The 14,487-nt window shown below is 43.7% G+C and overlaps 1 protein-coding gene across 1 annotated transcript in view; it reads left to right on the forward strand.

Moving 5' to 3' along the window:
- The window catches only part of KIF24 (kinesin family member 24), a 32,119-nt gene extending 17,632 nt beyond the window's left edge, over positions 1 to 14,487 (forward strand). Inside the window, exons 8-13 of the mRNA XM_026865596.1 lie at positions 1,383 to 1,488; positions 4,160 to 4,231; positions 4,842 to 4,951; positions 5,861 to 8,284; positions 9,152 to 9,245; positions 11,443 to 14,487. Of these exons, the coding sequence (XP_026721397.1) occupies positions 1,383 to 1,488; positions 4,160 to 4,231; positions 4,842 to 4,951; positions 5,861 to 8,284; positions 9,152 to 9,245; positions 11,443 to 11,583 (2,947 nt within the window). The 3' untranslated portion in view covers positions 11,584 to 14,487. The remainder of the gene's footprint in view (positions 1 to 1,382; positions 1,489 to 4,159; positions 4,232 to 4,841; positions 4,952 to 5,860; positions 8,285 to 9,151; positions 9,246 to 11,442) is intronic.

A 14,487-nucleotide genomic window follows, 5' to 3' on the forward strand; every position in this document is an offset into this window, starting at 1 on the left:
GTGAAGGAGTTTGGCAATCAAATCCATCCCTTTATCTTCAGTGTTAGAAAGCTCTTCCTGCCTTGTGTTCGTCTGGATAAAGGTAGATGTCTGCAATGGGCACATCCACCTGTGAGCTCATCACCTTTGAAGTCAGTAGGAAGAAACAGTAATTTCTGTGATCCCATTCATACCATTCTGCAGAGTCAACCTAAATTAGTTGGATGGATTTGCCCCTCAAAGCATCTCTGTCCTGTAATTGACTACAAAGGGAGCCTGGGATGACTAGCTCAGGTGGAGGTGATTTCATTAGAGATGTTTGCCTTTGGCCTGAGGAATCATAGTACCTCACCTAAACCTCCTTGATAATTTGAGAGTGTGACTCTGATGCTATCTGCAGCAGACAAAAAGAGCAGTTTGCTTCCTCTTGTAGCAGCCATTTTACTTATTTGAAGACTGCAATTGTGCCTTTCCTCAGTCATCTTTTCTCCAGACTAAACAACCCCAAGAAATAGGTCTGAGGAAAGAGGTCTAGGTATCTATATTATTGCTGAGTGTCAAAAACCCATGCTGACACACCCTTTCAGCAACTACCATGCAGTCTTGCTTCCCAGGATCTTATTTTAAATACAAGGCAAAAAGGAAGAGCCACAAATAGTGAAGAGAGGGAAAGGCAGAACAGTCAGGCATAGGCATAGAAATAGAAGTGTATGTGGTCATGTAGGTGTGGCATGTGTGCCCCATTTTGTTACTGAAAATGAGGTGGAGCTGGAGTGGGGAAAGGATCCCAAGATATGCCTATAAGAGAAGTCATGGCTGTTCTAGAAGAAGCAGGGCAAAGACAGAGATACAGTGCAACAGTCAGTACAACAGCTGGCACCCAGAGCTAGGCAATGTGAATGGGATTAATGGAGTTCTGTGGAAGGAAGGGACAAGGAACACTGAAAGCTCAGTGTATTACTTACTACACTGGAAATTTCTGTTCATATTGTCCTGAATTTCCATTTGACAGGACAGTTTTCTGTTTTATGTGAAAGGAGAATCAAGAAATTTACAATTTCTTTAACTGTGTTCATCAGAAACTCTGCACAGTGATTATCTGGAGAGGTGACTGTGTTGCACTTTAAACAGCGTACCCATTAGACTGTGGAGCACTCTCATTACATGCAATTACACTTTTTATTATGATTGTGTTAGTGCCAGGGTGATCTGACACTGTTCCTGCTGCTATGCTTCTTTTGGTGCCTCAATTAATTCCGGTGGGTATTTCTCCTTGTTGAAAAGCAGTCATTTCTAATCATTCTTCTGATGTGTGTTGCAGCCCTCTGGTTTAAAAAAGGAAAAAAAGAAAACCAAACAAAAACAAAAAGCCCCTAAGATAAATGCAACTTTGCTTTTTCTAGGATATCATTCATTGACTTGGCCGGCAGTGAAAGGGCAGCTGATGCCAGAGACTCGGATCGACAAACAAAAATGGAAGGAGCAGAAATAAACCAAAGTCTCTTAGCAGTAAGCTACTAGCGTGTCTGGGGAAGGTTTTGTATTTAGTTATAAGTGTGTGTTTTAGGATAAAAATTAACTGAATAATATATGTATGTATTCCGTGGAAAAGTAACCAAAGTACTAAGTATGTCCAGTTTAATTTGTCTCATGCCTGAAAGACAATTTAAGAAGGTTTTCCCTCTTACATTTTTGTGATGAATAGAAAGTATTTTTTAATCAATTCTTACAGCCAGCCACAACACAGAGAAAGTTAGGTATAGTATACTATAGTATAGTATAATAAGTGTCTCATATTTTACATAGAAAGTTTTGTCCCTTTTAGTTCCAGAGAATAGGGGCTTGGGATAGCCATATTTGTTTCATAAAAGCACATCAGTTCCTGCTGGTTATTTTCACCACTTGAACTCAGTGGTGTTCAGATAAAGAGAAAAGGACTTAAATACTCAAGAGCACAGAAACTAGCAATTTGTGTGTGGAGGAAGGAACAGGAAGTGCACCCTTAATGCAAACTGTCTTTTATAAGTGTACACAGTGACGTAAAGAGGGACAAGGAGCAGAGAAATGCGATCCAAGATGAAGCAGAAGTGTCTTTAAGTATAAACTGCAGAAGGCTTTGCACATCCTTTAATTCAAATGAGCCAAACTCACTGATGTCTAAGTGAAACTAAAGGTGATACGCAATCAGCGAGTATGAGTCAACAGTGCAGAACTTAGTGCACACAACTCGCCTCTTAGTGTGCGGTAAACAGGAGATGGCTCGCTCTGTTTTGAGAGTGTAGAATGTTCTTTACCACAGAGGCTTTCCTGCTGTGGAATGTCAGCATTCATACTGGGAGACAGCCTGTAAAGTGGATGTGTTTCTGTACTTCATGCTTTCTTGAGTACTTGCCGGTGAATAACTGAGTGGCATGAGGAGTCAGGACCTGAATAGAAAGGACTCCTGAGAAGTAAGTCTTAATTTAAGGTCATGAAACTCTTTTAAAAGGAACTTTAAAATCAGAGTCACACTCTGTATTTTTGGTATTGTGTGAAGCTGAGTAAATTCCTAGGCAGTCTGCAAGAAGTGACTGAATTAACTATAAAAGGCAACTTTGGGTAAGTCTACATGACCTGCAGCCTGTAAAACCTAGCTCTGCCCTCGGTGATCATAATGGTCTTTTCAGGCTTTAAAAGACATGAAGTTTGAAGTTTGCTGCTAGTTTGACTATTCACCTTGATTTCAAGTAGAAGACATTCAGACACTGCAATTATGAGAAGCAGAATAAAAAAATTAGAATAGTTTGATCTCTTAGTTGTTAGAGGTGCAATTTTTAATAAAATGCAGTAAAAGTGAGAAATAAGTATTTTAAGTGGGTGTATGTAGAATGTAGCTTTAAATGTGGGAAGTCTGCTTCATGCTAGTATCACCATGACAATACTGTAATCTTACTTTTCCTTCGATATTTGCGCTAAATTACTTGTCTCATGGCTATACAGTCTATTTCTGCCAGTTTTAGAGAGCATTCAGGCTTGATACAGAGTGTGATGCTATTATGTTTATTCCAGTGGAAACATGGCAAAAAGATGCACATCCTTGAGTCTGAACATGACCTCTTTTTCCAAGGCTGGCAGTAAATCACATGATATTTCTTCAAGACTACAGGCTACCTCTGGTGGTTTTTAACAATAAGAAGATCTAATGTTCTGTGAAAGGCATAGCTGTAGCTGGCTGCTCATGTCCTGTTAGTTTCAATTGGAATCCTGTAGATCTATCTCCATTCCCTGGATAGTCTGTTGATTCATTCTTGGTGCTTTGTGTTATAGTTCTTATTAGCCTGTCAAAGGTCACAGTGACATGTTCATTCAGACAGGCTGTATCATTACTACCTTCTGAGCGCGGGCTTGAACCTGGATTTCAATCCAGATCCCCTCACAGCTAATTGTTTTGTGCTGGTCCATGCTCCCCACTTTGGTTGGTTTTGGTGCCTTGTGCTGCTCTGAAGAGCAAATGGCTTGAGATCAGCTGCCTTCTAACAGCCCAGTGTACCCATGCACAGATAGGACATGTAGACTGCAGATTATAATCAGTATGGGAGGAATATGCACTCATTAGCTCATGCTATCCCTGACTAAGGTATTGAAATATTGCCAGAGTGGCATAAGAAATTTGCACTGCTGTGGCCCAAAGTGTTGGGGTATTTTTGCAAGGGGAAGAGCTCTTAGAAGAAAGAACCTCCTAAGAGCTGAAGCTCAAAAAGCTTTGTTTTTAGGGACCACGTGCTCTGTAAGCTGCAGCACACCCAATCTGGCTCCAAACTAGTTAACCTATGGTGCAGGCAGCAGCATTTCCACAGCAATGCGGAGCTCTGTACGTGCTAAATGTGTGTTATTTACCCAGCTTCTTGCATTTTGTATAGCCCAGAGAGCTGTCAAGCGGGGCTAGCTGTGTTCTGTGTGGTAGCTTTGCTCTCTGTGAGTGCAGCTGAACTGCTGCTGATAGCTGCACTGGCTGAAGCTGGCTGCTCGTGGCTGTGGCAGCAGCAAACTCCCTTGTGAGGGACATCACATTGAAGGAGTCAAAGGTGCATGAGGGAAATAGTACATTTGCAGTTTAGGTCTGATGCAATTCAGTTCCTTGCCAGTGTGTGACTGATATGTTTTTCCCACTCTTTGTATTTTTTTTTTTTTCTTTTGGTAGCTAAAGGAATGCATTCGAGCGTTGGATCAGGAACATGCACATACTCCTTTCCGGCAAAGCAAATTAACTCAGGTAAAACGAGCAGAAAAGCAACAGCAGAGGCTTCCCTGATGAGGACTAAATAAATAAATAAACAAATAAATAAATAATTGAAAGGATATAATTCAATAACTGCTATTAAACTCTTGAAGAAAAGATAAAAGGTAATCACAGAATAAAGGCCAACTGCCATTTCCTCCAGTCAATCCTGGGGACTGGTATGGTCAAAAGTGAATAAACCAAAATCTAAAACCAAACCAAACCCTCAAACCCACTTGCCAGACTAATTCAGAGTTACCATCCATCTCCACACAGTCTGCAATCAATCTTGCATTTTCTGTGCAGTTACAGTCTTGGGAGTTTTCATCATTTCTTCATTCCAGTTGTAACATATGCTTTATTACTCAGACATATGGGCACCTGTTGCTTGTTCAGAGGCTTGATTAACAATCATATTCATTTTAAATTGTAAACAAAGAATTGCAAGACAAATAGAGACAAGAGGACTACATTTAATAAAAAAAAAGAGCAACTGTGCATCACCTGACTCAAGTTAAACTGCCTCTGTAAATGTTGCTAGTTTACAGGAAATGAAAGGTACATGAATTGCTAAGGATGTTATTTTTTTTCCTTCCAACCCTAGGTGCTAAAAGATTCTTTCATTGGCAATTCCAAGACATGTATGATAGCCAATGTATCACCTAGCCACATAGCTACAGAGCACACCCTGAACACTTTACGATATGCTGACAGGTAGGTGATGAAACTCAATCTTGCCAAGCTAAAAAAGACAAATTAAAAAAGTAATATATGATGTTTGTAGTTATATTTGAGTTTGGTTATATTGGAAATGTCGATTTAGGCAACAAATACAATTTTCACAATGCAAATAAAATGCTTACATGTTCCAACTCTTGGAATTCTCTGGGCCTTCTAAATCCTTTCCGATGACAGTTTTTATTGATAAAAATATCACTGTGCAGCTGCAGGATTACTAACCTCAGCAGACAAAAGTTTTGTTTTAACTTTGTATTGTAGTTCTTCCTAGAATGTGTGCAAGTCCTTCACCTTCCCTGCTACACAGGAGGAGGTAAATTACAGGCTGTGCAGTGCTGGAGTTAAGAAACAAGAGATGCTTATGGGGAAGAGGAGTACAGGAAGCAGTTGAGGGGATAGGGTGATACCAGTGAAGCAGCTCTTCACAGATGCTCTGAAGTATGGTCCAGGAGCACTGTAGCCCTGTACATGTATCACCTGAGCTAATTAGCCCCACTGCAACTACTCGAAAGACCCTAATTTGTGTCTTGTGGGACCCTGTGACGTTCTGTGGAGAGTACTAGCTTGTCTTGAGCTGGCACTGTGCGATGCTGCATTATAAAGTGTGGAAGTGCAACCCTCTTGCACTGAAGCAGAGGCCATCTTCACTCATTTGACCTGTTGTGCTCTGTTCAAGGAAGCACTTCAAAACACTGCTGTAGACCTTTCCAGAAGTTCAGGCATATTGGCAGAGGGGTTTTGATACCTGTGTGGGTCACTGACAATTAAACCAGAAATCATGACAGTGAATTCAGTGTTTAGCCTTAATCTGTGAAAGCATTAGTTCATTCTGAAAACACTTATTTTATCTGAAAGCATGACATCTAAAGCCAGTCTCACTTGCAGGGTCAAAGAGCTGAAGAAAGGGATTAAATTTTCGACCCCTGTCACAAACAGGCAGCGGACAATTGGAAACTTATCTCCAAAACGTGTCCAAAACTGTCCCTCTTTGCCACCTGGTGAGAAGAGCTCTCCAAAAAAAGTGAAGCTAGGCCTCCAGCATCCTTTAAATTCTACAAAAACAAAGGCATGTCCTGCAGCACTCCAGCCAGCGAGTGTCCCTTTTGCCTCCAGCCCCAGAGGAATCAACAAAGGACATGCCTACAAAGGAAATCCCAGCTCACCCTGGTTCCACCACACTAACCCAGTTAAGGGAGTTCTACGGATAGCACATCCCCTGAAGAAGAAGACTGATGATCTGTCCCCACACTCTGAAAAGATCCCCACTGTGAAGGATTTTGTCATCAAAAATGCTGCCATGGCAGAAACAAGAGAGAGTGGCCAGAGAGACAAGTATATGCAAGACAGATCACCTGTCCAGTGCCTGAAAGTCCAGACAGTGCAACCTGTTCAGAAACAGCTTGTTTCTAGAGATGATTTTTCCTTTGGAGATGGAAATCTGCCTTCTAACAGCAGACAGGAATGGGGAAACACCTTTGCTAAACAATGTGTTGAAACCTGGACAAATATGCCTCCATTTCAGAAGGAAAGGGAAGAGCATTTACGCCTTTATCACCAGCAGTTTCAGCAGCCACCTATTCTACAGCAAAATTTGAACTATCAACCTCTTGAGAGGTTTTTAACACAGTACAAGCCCCAGGAGATTCAAGTGAAGCAGGAGCTGAGCCTTACTCCCACAGAAGTACAGAGCAAAGAGGGGATGCAGCTGGAAGATCTGGATGACAGTGATTTCAGTGAAGATTCTTTCTCACCTGTCTGCAGTGAAAAGAGCATGAAAAGAAATGCCAGCAAATGCAGTCAACATTCATTTTTCCTTCATCAAAGAGAACAAGGAACTGAAGAAGAGCAAAAAGGCCAAAAGCGTCAGGATTTATTTTTTAAATATGCAATATCCATGCAAGAACATGAACTAGATGACAGCTGGAATCATAGTGGGGGCAGCCCAAAGGCAGAAGAATCCATTAAAAATGCAGGCTGCAGCAAAACTCCATCAGACTGGAGCTATGACTTAACTATTGAGTCCTCTCCAAGCAATACTGCAGAAAAACCCTACTGCTTGCAGGAAGATCCTGCTTGTAACTGGAAAAATGACAAAGATCTCCTAGCTGATCACAAACAGTACAAATCCAAACGCAGATGTTTCATTTACTCCAGTGAAGCCACCGTAACTCCAGAAGAGGATGCTTCAAACTCATATGTTTCTCCTGTATTGAAATCGGAAACTCCAGAGGGCAAAGAGATCGACCTCCAGCACAAAGAGAAGGAAGAATCCACTTTGGATAGACAGGCCACCCTTGCAGGAGATGTTGAATGGAAAGCTCAAAAAAATGGAGTTAACCACTGTGGATCTTCGAGTTGTTCATCAGAATTCACTTCTGAGCTGATGGCCTCTCACACACTATCCCTCCTTGACTGCGAGGAAACAACTGCTGCAGAGTCTTCTAACCAAGAGAAGTCCCCCCATGTGAAGCCGATGTCAGACATGAACATGCAAGGCTGCCAGAACAGGTCTGAGGAAGAGAAGTGGCAATGTACGAGAAGCAGAGCTCTGACAGACAGCATGCTGGAACTGGGGGAGCAAGTGCGTCGTGGCGGAAGACACTGTGCCCTGCTGCGTTCCCCACAAACAGGGGACAAGTGGCTTTCACCTGCCTGCTGTGATGTGAAGCCATGCTGCTGCCTCCTGGGCTCGGGTTCATCAAAGCAAGGAGTCGTTCACAGTTTATTTGTTGGACGTGACCTGACGGAAACATCTCCAGCTGAATCCACGGGCTCCAGGGGAGAGAGAGAGGGTGGTTTGTTTCTCAGTAACTCAACACACAAAGGTGGCAGACAGTGGGATGCTGATGTTGAAGATAACACTGGTAATTCAAGAAAATCTAACTCAAATCAAGGACCCCGTGTGGAGCCCATGGCTCAGGAATTAAATGCTGATATACCTGAGAAGAGCTATTTTCCAGGTGCATCCTGCTTTCTCAGTGTGGGACATACAGATTACGCAGTCCAGTCCCCCTCTCAAGAAAGCAGCCTGCTGTTGCAGCCCACATCAGGTCAGAGGAACAAGGACTTCAGTCATTCTGATGACCCAGCTAAGTCATCGTTCAGCAATGGGGAAATGGGGTTGCTAAAAAACAAGTTAACACAGAGTATTTTTACACAAGAGACTTTTCCTGCAGATTCAGGATTTCCAACCAAAGACAATAAGCCATCAGCAAATGCAAAGAGCCCCTCAGGCATGTCCAGCAGCAGCTCTCCAAGCTCTACATCAGAGATGGGAAAATGGCAGAGACAAGCCCTGGAAAAGGCACAGTAAGTCTTGCTCATCACTGAAGTTTGTTGTGAAGTTTAGAAATTCTAGATGTGTGACACATTTCCCATTATTTGTGTATTATGTACTTTAAAGACTGATGGGAAATCAATCTATGAAATAATTATTTAATAAGATTAATGATCATTTATAATAATTATCTCATAAATATTTGATTGCTTGTTATTTAGTGATATTTAAAAATCTCACAGGAAGCCAATTATTCTATTAGAGCTTCCTAGGATAATGCTAGAGGAATGAGTATCACAATACAAACTGCAGTTCTCAGTAACTAATTGGCTTCCTGTAAGTTGTAAACTAACTAAACCCAATCAAAACCTCCCATCGAGAAGCAGGTGATAGCTGTTCCATCTCTATGGAAAGAAAACCAGCTAGAGCAGCTGGACAGTCACTGAAGATGCTACTGTCAGCTCCCAAGGACTGGCCTGCGTTCACAGGTCTGAAAACACACTGTTGTTCAGATAAACTTGCTCAGAGGAATGAACAGCAGCACTGCCTTCTTGCTCTGCCCATTTTTCACCAAATTAATTTGACCATTTCACCAATTAACTAGACAATTTTTTTGCTCCTAGATATCCTTATGGTAAAAAGGAGTGTGCTGCCTCTGCTAGTGAGAGACTGTGGTCGCTCTCTGAGATAGCCTCAGTTGTCAAGGTCATCTTTAACCCCAAACCGGTGTAGTCCACTGCACTTGAAGCACCACTGGTGTGCAATTTCTGAGTGCCTGGGACACAGGACAGCAAAGCTTCCTCTGGGGCATTCCTCCTTCTTAAAGGTTTATGGAGGCCAACAGTAATTGTAGGTAGCGCAGCTGGCTGTGTAACCGTGGTGTATTTTATGTTCATCAGACAGGCTGTAATTTGGGCACATCGGCAGCAGCTGGATGAGATGGCATCCTTGTGCTTCAAGGAAGAGTGCTTGATAAACCAGATGTCTGCAATGGTAAGTGTTTCCAGATGATGATTTCAGTGCCTGTTGAACCTGGATAAATTAATCTTAGAGATTATAAACTTGAGTGACATTCCTCGTCAGTTCTTCCTCTCGTTCTCTGATGGCTCCCCGAGTCCTAGGAGAGGCCGCTCGTTTCAGGACCTGTTGTGTCTCTGCCAATCTCCACACTGCCAGGTCCCCACGGGAGAAGGGGACTGATGGGCCAACTCTGAACCGCCTGTCTCTGAGGATAAAACAGCTTTCTCCTACCTTGCATCGTGGGTGCCAGACTGTACTAAACAGGGCCTCTTTCCACATGACGTTTTTCTCCTTACAGGCTGGAGCAAGTAAGTCCCTACCCCAGCAAACAGCATGCCCCTACGGCACGGCGCTGGGATGCTGCACTGTGGACGTGCCCACCCCTGGCTCTAACCACGGTGACTTGCTCCCTCGCAGGCTTTTGACGTTCGGCACTCAAGTGTTTCTTGGCTTATCTTTGTCCCAGATGACCTTGACTCAGGCTGGACCTAAAGACTGGTACCTGCATGGCCCCACTGCTAGCTGGGCAGTCCCAGTTCTGTTTCTCCTGCATCCAGATAGATACATGTCACAGCTGTGTGAGCACCCTCATTAACATTTCCCAGAAAGAACCTGCCTTTCCCATTTCCCTCATTTTATCAGTAAAGCCAAGCTCCATTACTGCAGTATGTCATCAAGCCATTTTAAACTCTGTCAGCTCAGATCTGAAGTACAGCTACAGAGACTTTTGCCTCAGGGATTTCAGAACAGAGCCACTACACGGCCTATTGGCTGTCATTTCCAGCTGCATGGGATGAGTTACCAGACAACATACAGAAGTTCACTAAGAAACACAAGAGCCATAAACCAAATTAGTTTTGTGTCAGAGAATGCAGTGATACAAAGCAATATTTTTTTTTTTTTTTTGAAATCTTTTGAGATTGGTCATTGGATACCAGCCCTCTGCCCTTCTCTCCCCCCCCCACCATTTATTTGCTCCTTGCAGCAAGCAATCATTTTCTGGCTAGCAGAATTATGACAAGCTTGCCAGGCCTCCCAGCAGTGTGTGAGCAACTTACAACCTGTAGTGTTATTTCACAGCATGATCTTTCTTTGGGCAATGAACTACGATTTGACTGCCCTTATTGGTTTCTCTCCTTCCACCTTCACATAGTTGCAACTTCTCCAGCCATGAAACTCTGGCTGCAGGAGAGACTCCTACAAGACTGACCACATATTGAACAAAGCAATATTTAAAGTGCTTAAGAAAAATCTGCCATGGCAGCTGCTCTGGTCTTCATTACAGTCCTGATGTCCCTGCAAGACAAAGATACAGTGCAGGAGATAGCTGGAGTCCTGGCAAATGAGCTGCTGGATGATGGATTTTCCCTGTGGTGGCAGTTGAAGTCCCCAGCCCTGAGGATGCTGACTCCTCCCAGCTGCTTAGACACTGATCTTGAACAGAGGCACCAAACTGCTCTCAGTGAGAGCAGAGCGAGTCTGAGTGCTGCCTTATTAATACAAGCCCTACTTAAAAATAACTGCCTCCATTTCAGTTTTAATCACAGTACCATGTCACTTTTTATTGTGTGGCAGGTTTCTTTGGAAGGTAGAGGACCCCTTGGCCAAGGTTATATACCCTGCTGGTATTTCTCATGTCAGATCTAGCAGACCTGTAGCCATGCAGGAGTGGGACTGGCCCTGTGACCTGATGTGAAATAATCCCTTCTGTCTCTCAGGAATGGGCTATTATGTCTGATCAGTGAGTGGCCCAACTCACTGTTTATTTTCATGATTGTAGATCCAACACGAGAGGTTGTCAGCGGCAGAGTTCAGTACATTGTAATAACACTGCATGTCAGATAAACAGTCCCTATAATAAACTGTTGAAAAGCTAACCGGTCTACAAGGGTGATAACAGGTGCTTTATACATTTTTATTTTCAAACCATTGTATTAGCTGTAATTTCACCAACAGCTAAAACTACCAGAGTAAATAAGCCTCAGCATTTAGAGGCATTGACTTTGTCTGTGAGGGTCAGGACTTTAATAAGGAAACATTGATTTAATCTACTATACTGCAGAATAGAAAACATGCATCTATGTACTGCATCAGCACATAGAGTACGCTGATTTTCTCCAGTCTGCTGTTACTGTTGTTCCCTAAACTTTCCTTTTGCTTTCCTCTCCAGGATTTTCAGAATTTTGTGACCAAGCTGGATGAAGTCTTGGTACTGAAGTTGAAGTGTATCCAAATGATGCGAGCCCAGCTCCAGCTGTATTTAACCTCTCCTGGCACTGACACGTCCCTGCAAACACCTCTGCCAGTTTAGACCTTCTCTGCTTGCACATGCCCAGGAACAGCTACCGCTGGTGTTTGGCCACACTTGGTGCTGCAGAGTGTGGATCATTAGGGGATAACTTTTGGTTTGATGTTTGTGATTAGTGTGTATTTTAGGTGAGGATGGGGAGAATTCTGAGTAAATTGGAGATGACTACTTGACACCACAAGCTTTTGTGTTTCCTTAATACCAGTAAGCCATGTTTTTAAGAATAACAATTCAGCAGCCTTTAAATATCTCACCAAGCAGCAGGCAGTCCTGTCTACAGTATTCATACCAGCTTCTCACATGTCAAAGGCGCTTCTGTGTTGCCAAGAAAATGAGGGGGAAAAACATTTTGTAGCCAGGCACAGGTCTGAACAGAAATGCTATCCAGAAAAGTGTTTGCAAACAGAAGCCAGGAAAGAGAGGAACCACTCTTAAGCACACGAATGTAACTAGACAGTAAGTAAACAGAAGTCAAGGCAGAGCAAGTGCTGTCACTTTCAGAAAGCAGCAGGCCATTGTCACATTTGCTCTTTGCTTGAGACAAAGGCTCCAGAGGTCCTTGAAAGAGGTGGCTTAGGTCATGGTTAATGGGTGGTTTAGTAGGGACTTTGTACCAAAGGTGCATCTAGCATGTTAATAAGGATGTGGGTTTCATACTGCTGCTAACAGCTTACCTGCTACAAACCCGAGATCTGTGCACTGTGGCACAACTGTACAGTGCTCGTCCGGGTGAACAGAGTTGATTTTTCACAGCAGAAGAGGGTCTGGCTAGAGGCAGTGAGATTTCAGAAACTCCTCACAGTGCTGTTATGTGCAGTTGGTATTTGAATCAAGAACTACAGAATCATTATCTGTAGCCCTACAAAAACTGGTGCTTCATGCATCACAACCAGAACCACAAACCAAGATCACCTGCTGAAGCCACAAGTGAACTTGAAAGATGCTCAGCTGACAATGTGCTGTGCGAGTGCTCCTGCTCCAAAACTGGGGCTGTCGCAGCACCTTCAACCACCCCAGTGTCCCCTCGGTAGCCTGCATTAGCTGAATCAGAGCCTGCTCAGTAGCCAGAAATGCCAAGGGTTAGGGGACGCTGCTGTCCGACCAGCAGTGAACGTTACTGCCTGCGTCTTCAGCTACCCCGAGGAGCCCAGGTCAGGCTGAGCCACAGTGCAGCAGCAGCAGTGACACCATTATCTGGGCTGCATATCTGGGGCAAACACTCCCAGGAATGTCACACAGCATAGCCCTGGGGAGGAATCCTAACAGAAGGAAGTCCCACATCAGTGCCCTGACTGCTGGGGCTGGTTTTTAGCACTGGTTAGTCTGTCTTGCCCTTGAGACTGGATTACTCTGTGGAGCAGAGCAGAGCCCTCCAGGGTCTGAGTTTACGGCTCTCCAGACGGTTCCTGTGTGCAGGTTACAGGCCAGCAGCAAGTCACGCCTGAGCCCAGGTCTCCCAGCCCCGTTTTCAGAAGCCTTGCCTGGAGAAATGAGGTTCCAGGAGCCAGGCTCCATGTCAGGGGCACTGTGGTTATTTGTGCACAGCATAGTGACAGGCACCAGAGAGCTATAAAGCAGTGGGACTCCCAGGCACCTTCTTAAAGCCACAGAGGGAAGAACAGGCATTAAACCAAGCTCCCCTTTAAAAACAGCAACTCTTAGAAAGCCTCCCTCCACCTCCTGGGCCAGGGAGAGCTTTCCTGTGCATAAGGTGAAGAGATGTGGCAGTTGGGTAGTGCATGTGCCTTCTGAAAGCATAAATGGATGTGAACACTTAGAGCCATTTCCCAGCACTTTTTCTGCAAACGAACAGAAAACAGGGCTCTGGGGAGCTGCTGAGGGGTATGAGACTGCCTGGAGCGAAGGAAAAGGTGAGGCTGTTAGGATGGGTGCACAGGTCACAGGAAAATGAGATGCTCAGCCAGTAATGCAGTGCTAGGGAGGAAAACTTCCCCTCTGTGTACTCTGACATTTGGGAGATGAGTACTGGTTGGTTGTACTTTGAGGTTTTTTAAAGGAGCAGCTCAACAAACTACATTCACAGGCATTTTGTCTCTTACCCAAGCTGGCCATTTCTAAAGCAACACACATGGAAGAACCATTTGCACAATCAACAGTGCCATGTCCTAACCTCAGTATTTTCAGAGTAGTTAAGACAGGTAAGTGACCAGAAATTTCCACGAGCAGGAGAGGGGAGTTAAGTCAGCTACCAAAGTCAAGCCACTCACGATTCCTGTCCGGTCTACTGTGAAAAAGGTGTCTGGAAGATCAGAGCCTCAGTGCAAGTTCCCAGAGCAGGAACTATTGTATCCCTGGAGGAATGGCCAGGAATACTGAGAAACAACAAATAAACAAAACAACAAAAAAGCAGTTTTCTAAGGTCTGATATTTTTTGAAGTGGAGCAATCTAGCCACTCCACAAGACTAGACCTTATGCAATGTAAGATTTTTTTTATCAGTCTGTTTTCAGAATTGTGTTTTCCCTGCTAAAATGTATGAGTTGTCTAAAATAAATAAATAAATAAAAAATAACAGCAGTCCTGGCTGGGAAAAATCACCCAGCCTTAGCAATAGGGCTACAGACACACTTGAAGTGCTGCAGTCCCAGGAGATACCAGAGCTGAGCTCCTCATACACAAAGCTGCTGTCAAAAACAGCAACAGTTTTCTCTCTGCTCTTACGGTTATTACCTAGATGCTGCTTTAATTCTTGTGTGAAAATGTGCTAAATGAGCTGTTTGATATTGCACTGACACCTGCTATGAATGGTTTTTGTTTCAGCCTGAAGAAAGTATGGAAGTGTTTGTCGTTACAGCAGTCTAAGAGATTAAGACATCTTGGCTGGGTGCAATCAAATAAATACAGAACTAAAATGTCTTTTGTCCTCGGGTGTGACAAAGACTATTAA

The sequence above is a fragment of the Athene cunicularia genome (genome assembly GCF_003259725.1).
Source record: "Athene cunicularia isolate RWA chromosome Z unlocalized genomic scaffold, athCun1 chrZ_part1, whole genome shotgun sequence".
NCBI classification, from domain to species: Eukaryota; Metazoa; Chordata; class Aves; order Strigiformes; family Strigidae; genus Athene; species Athene cunicularia.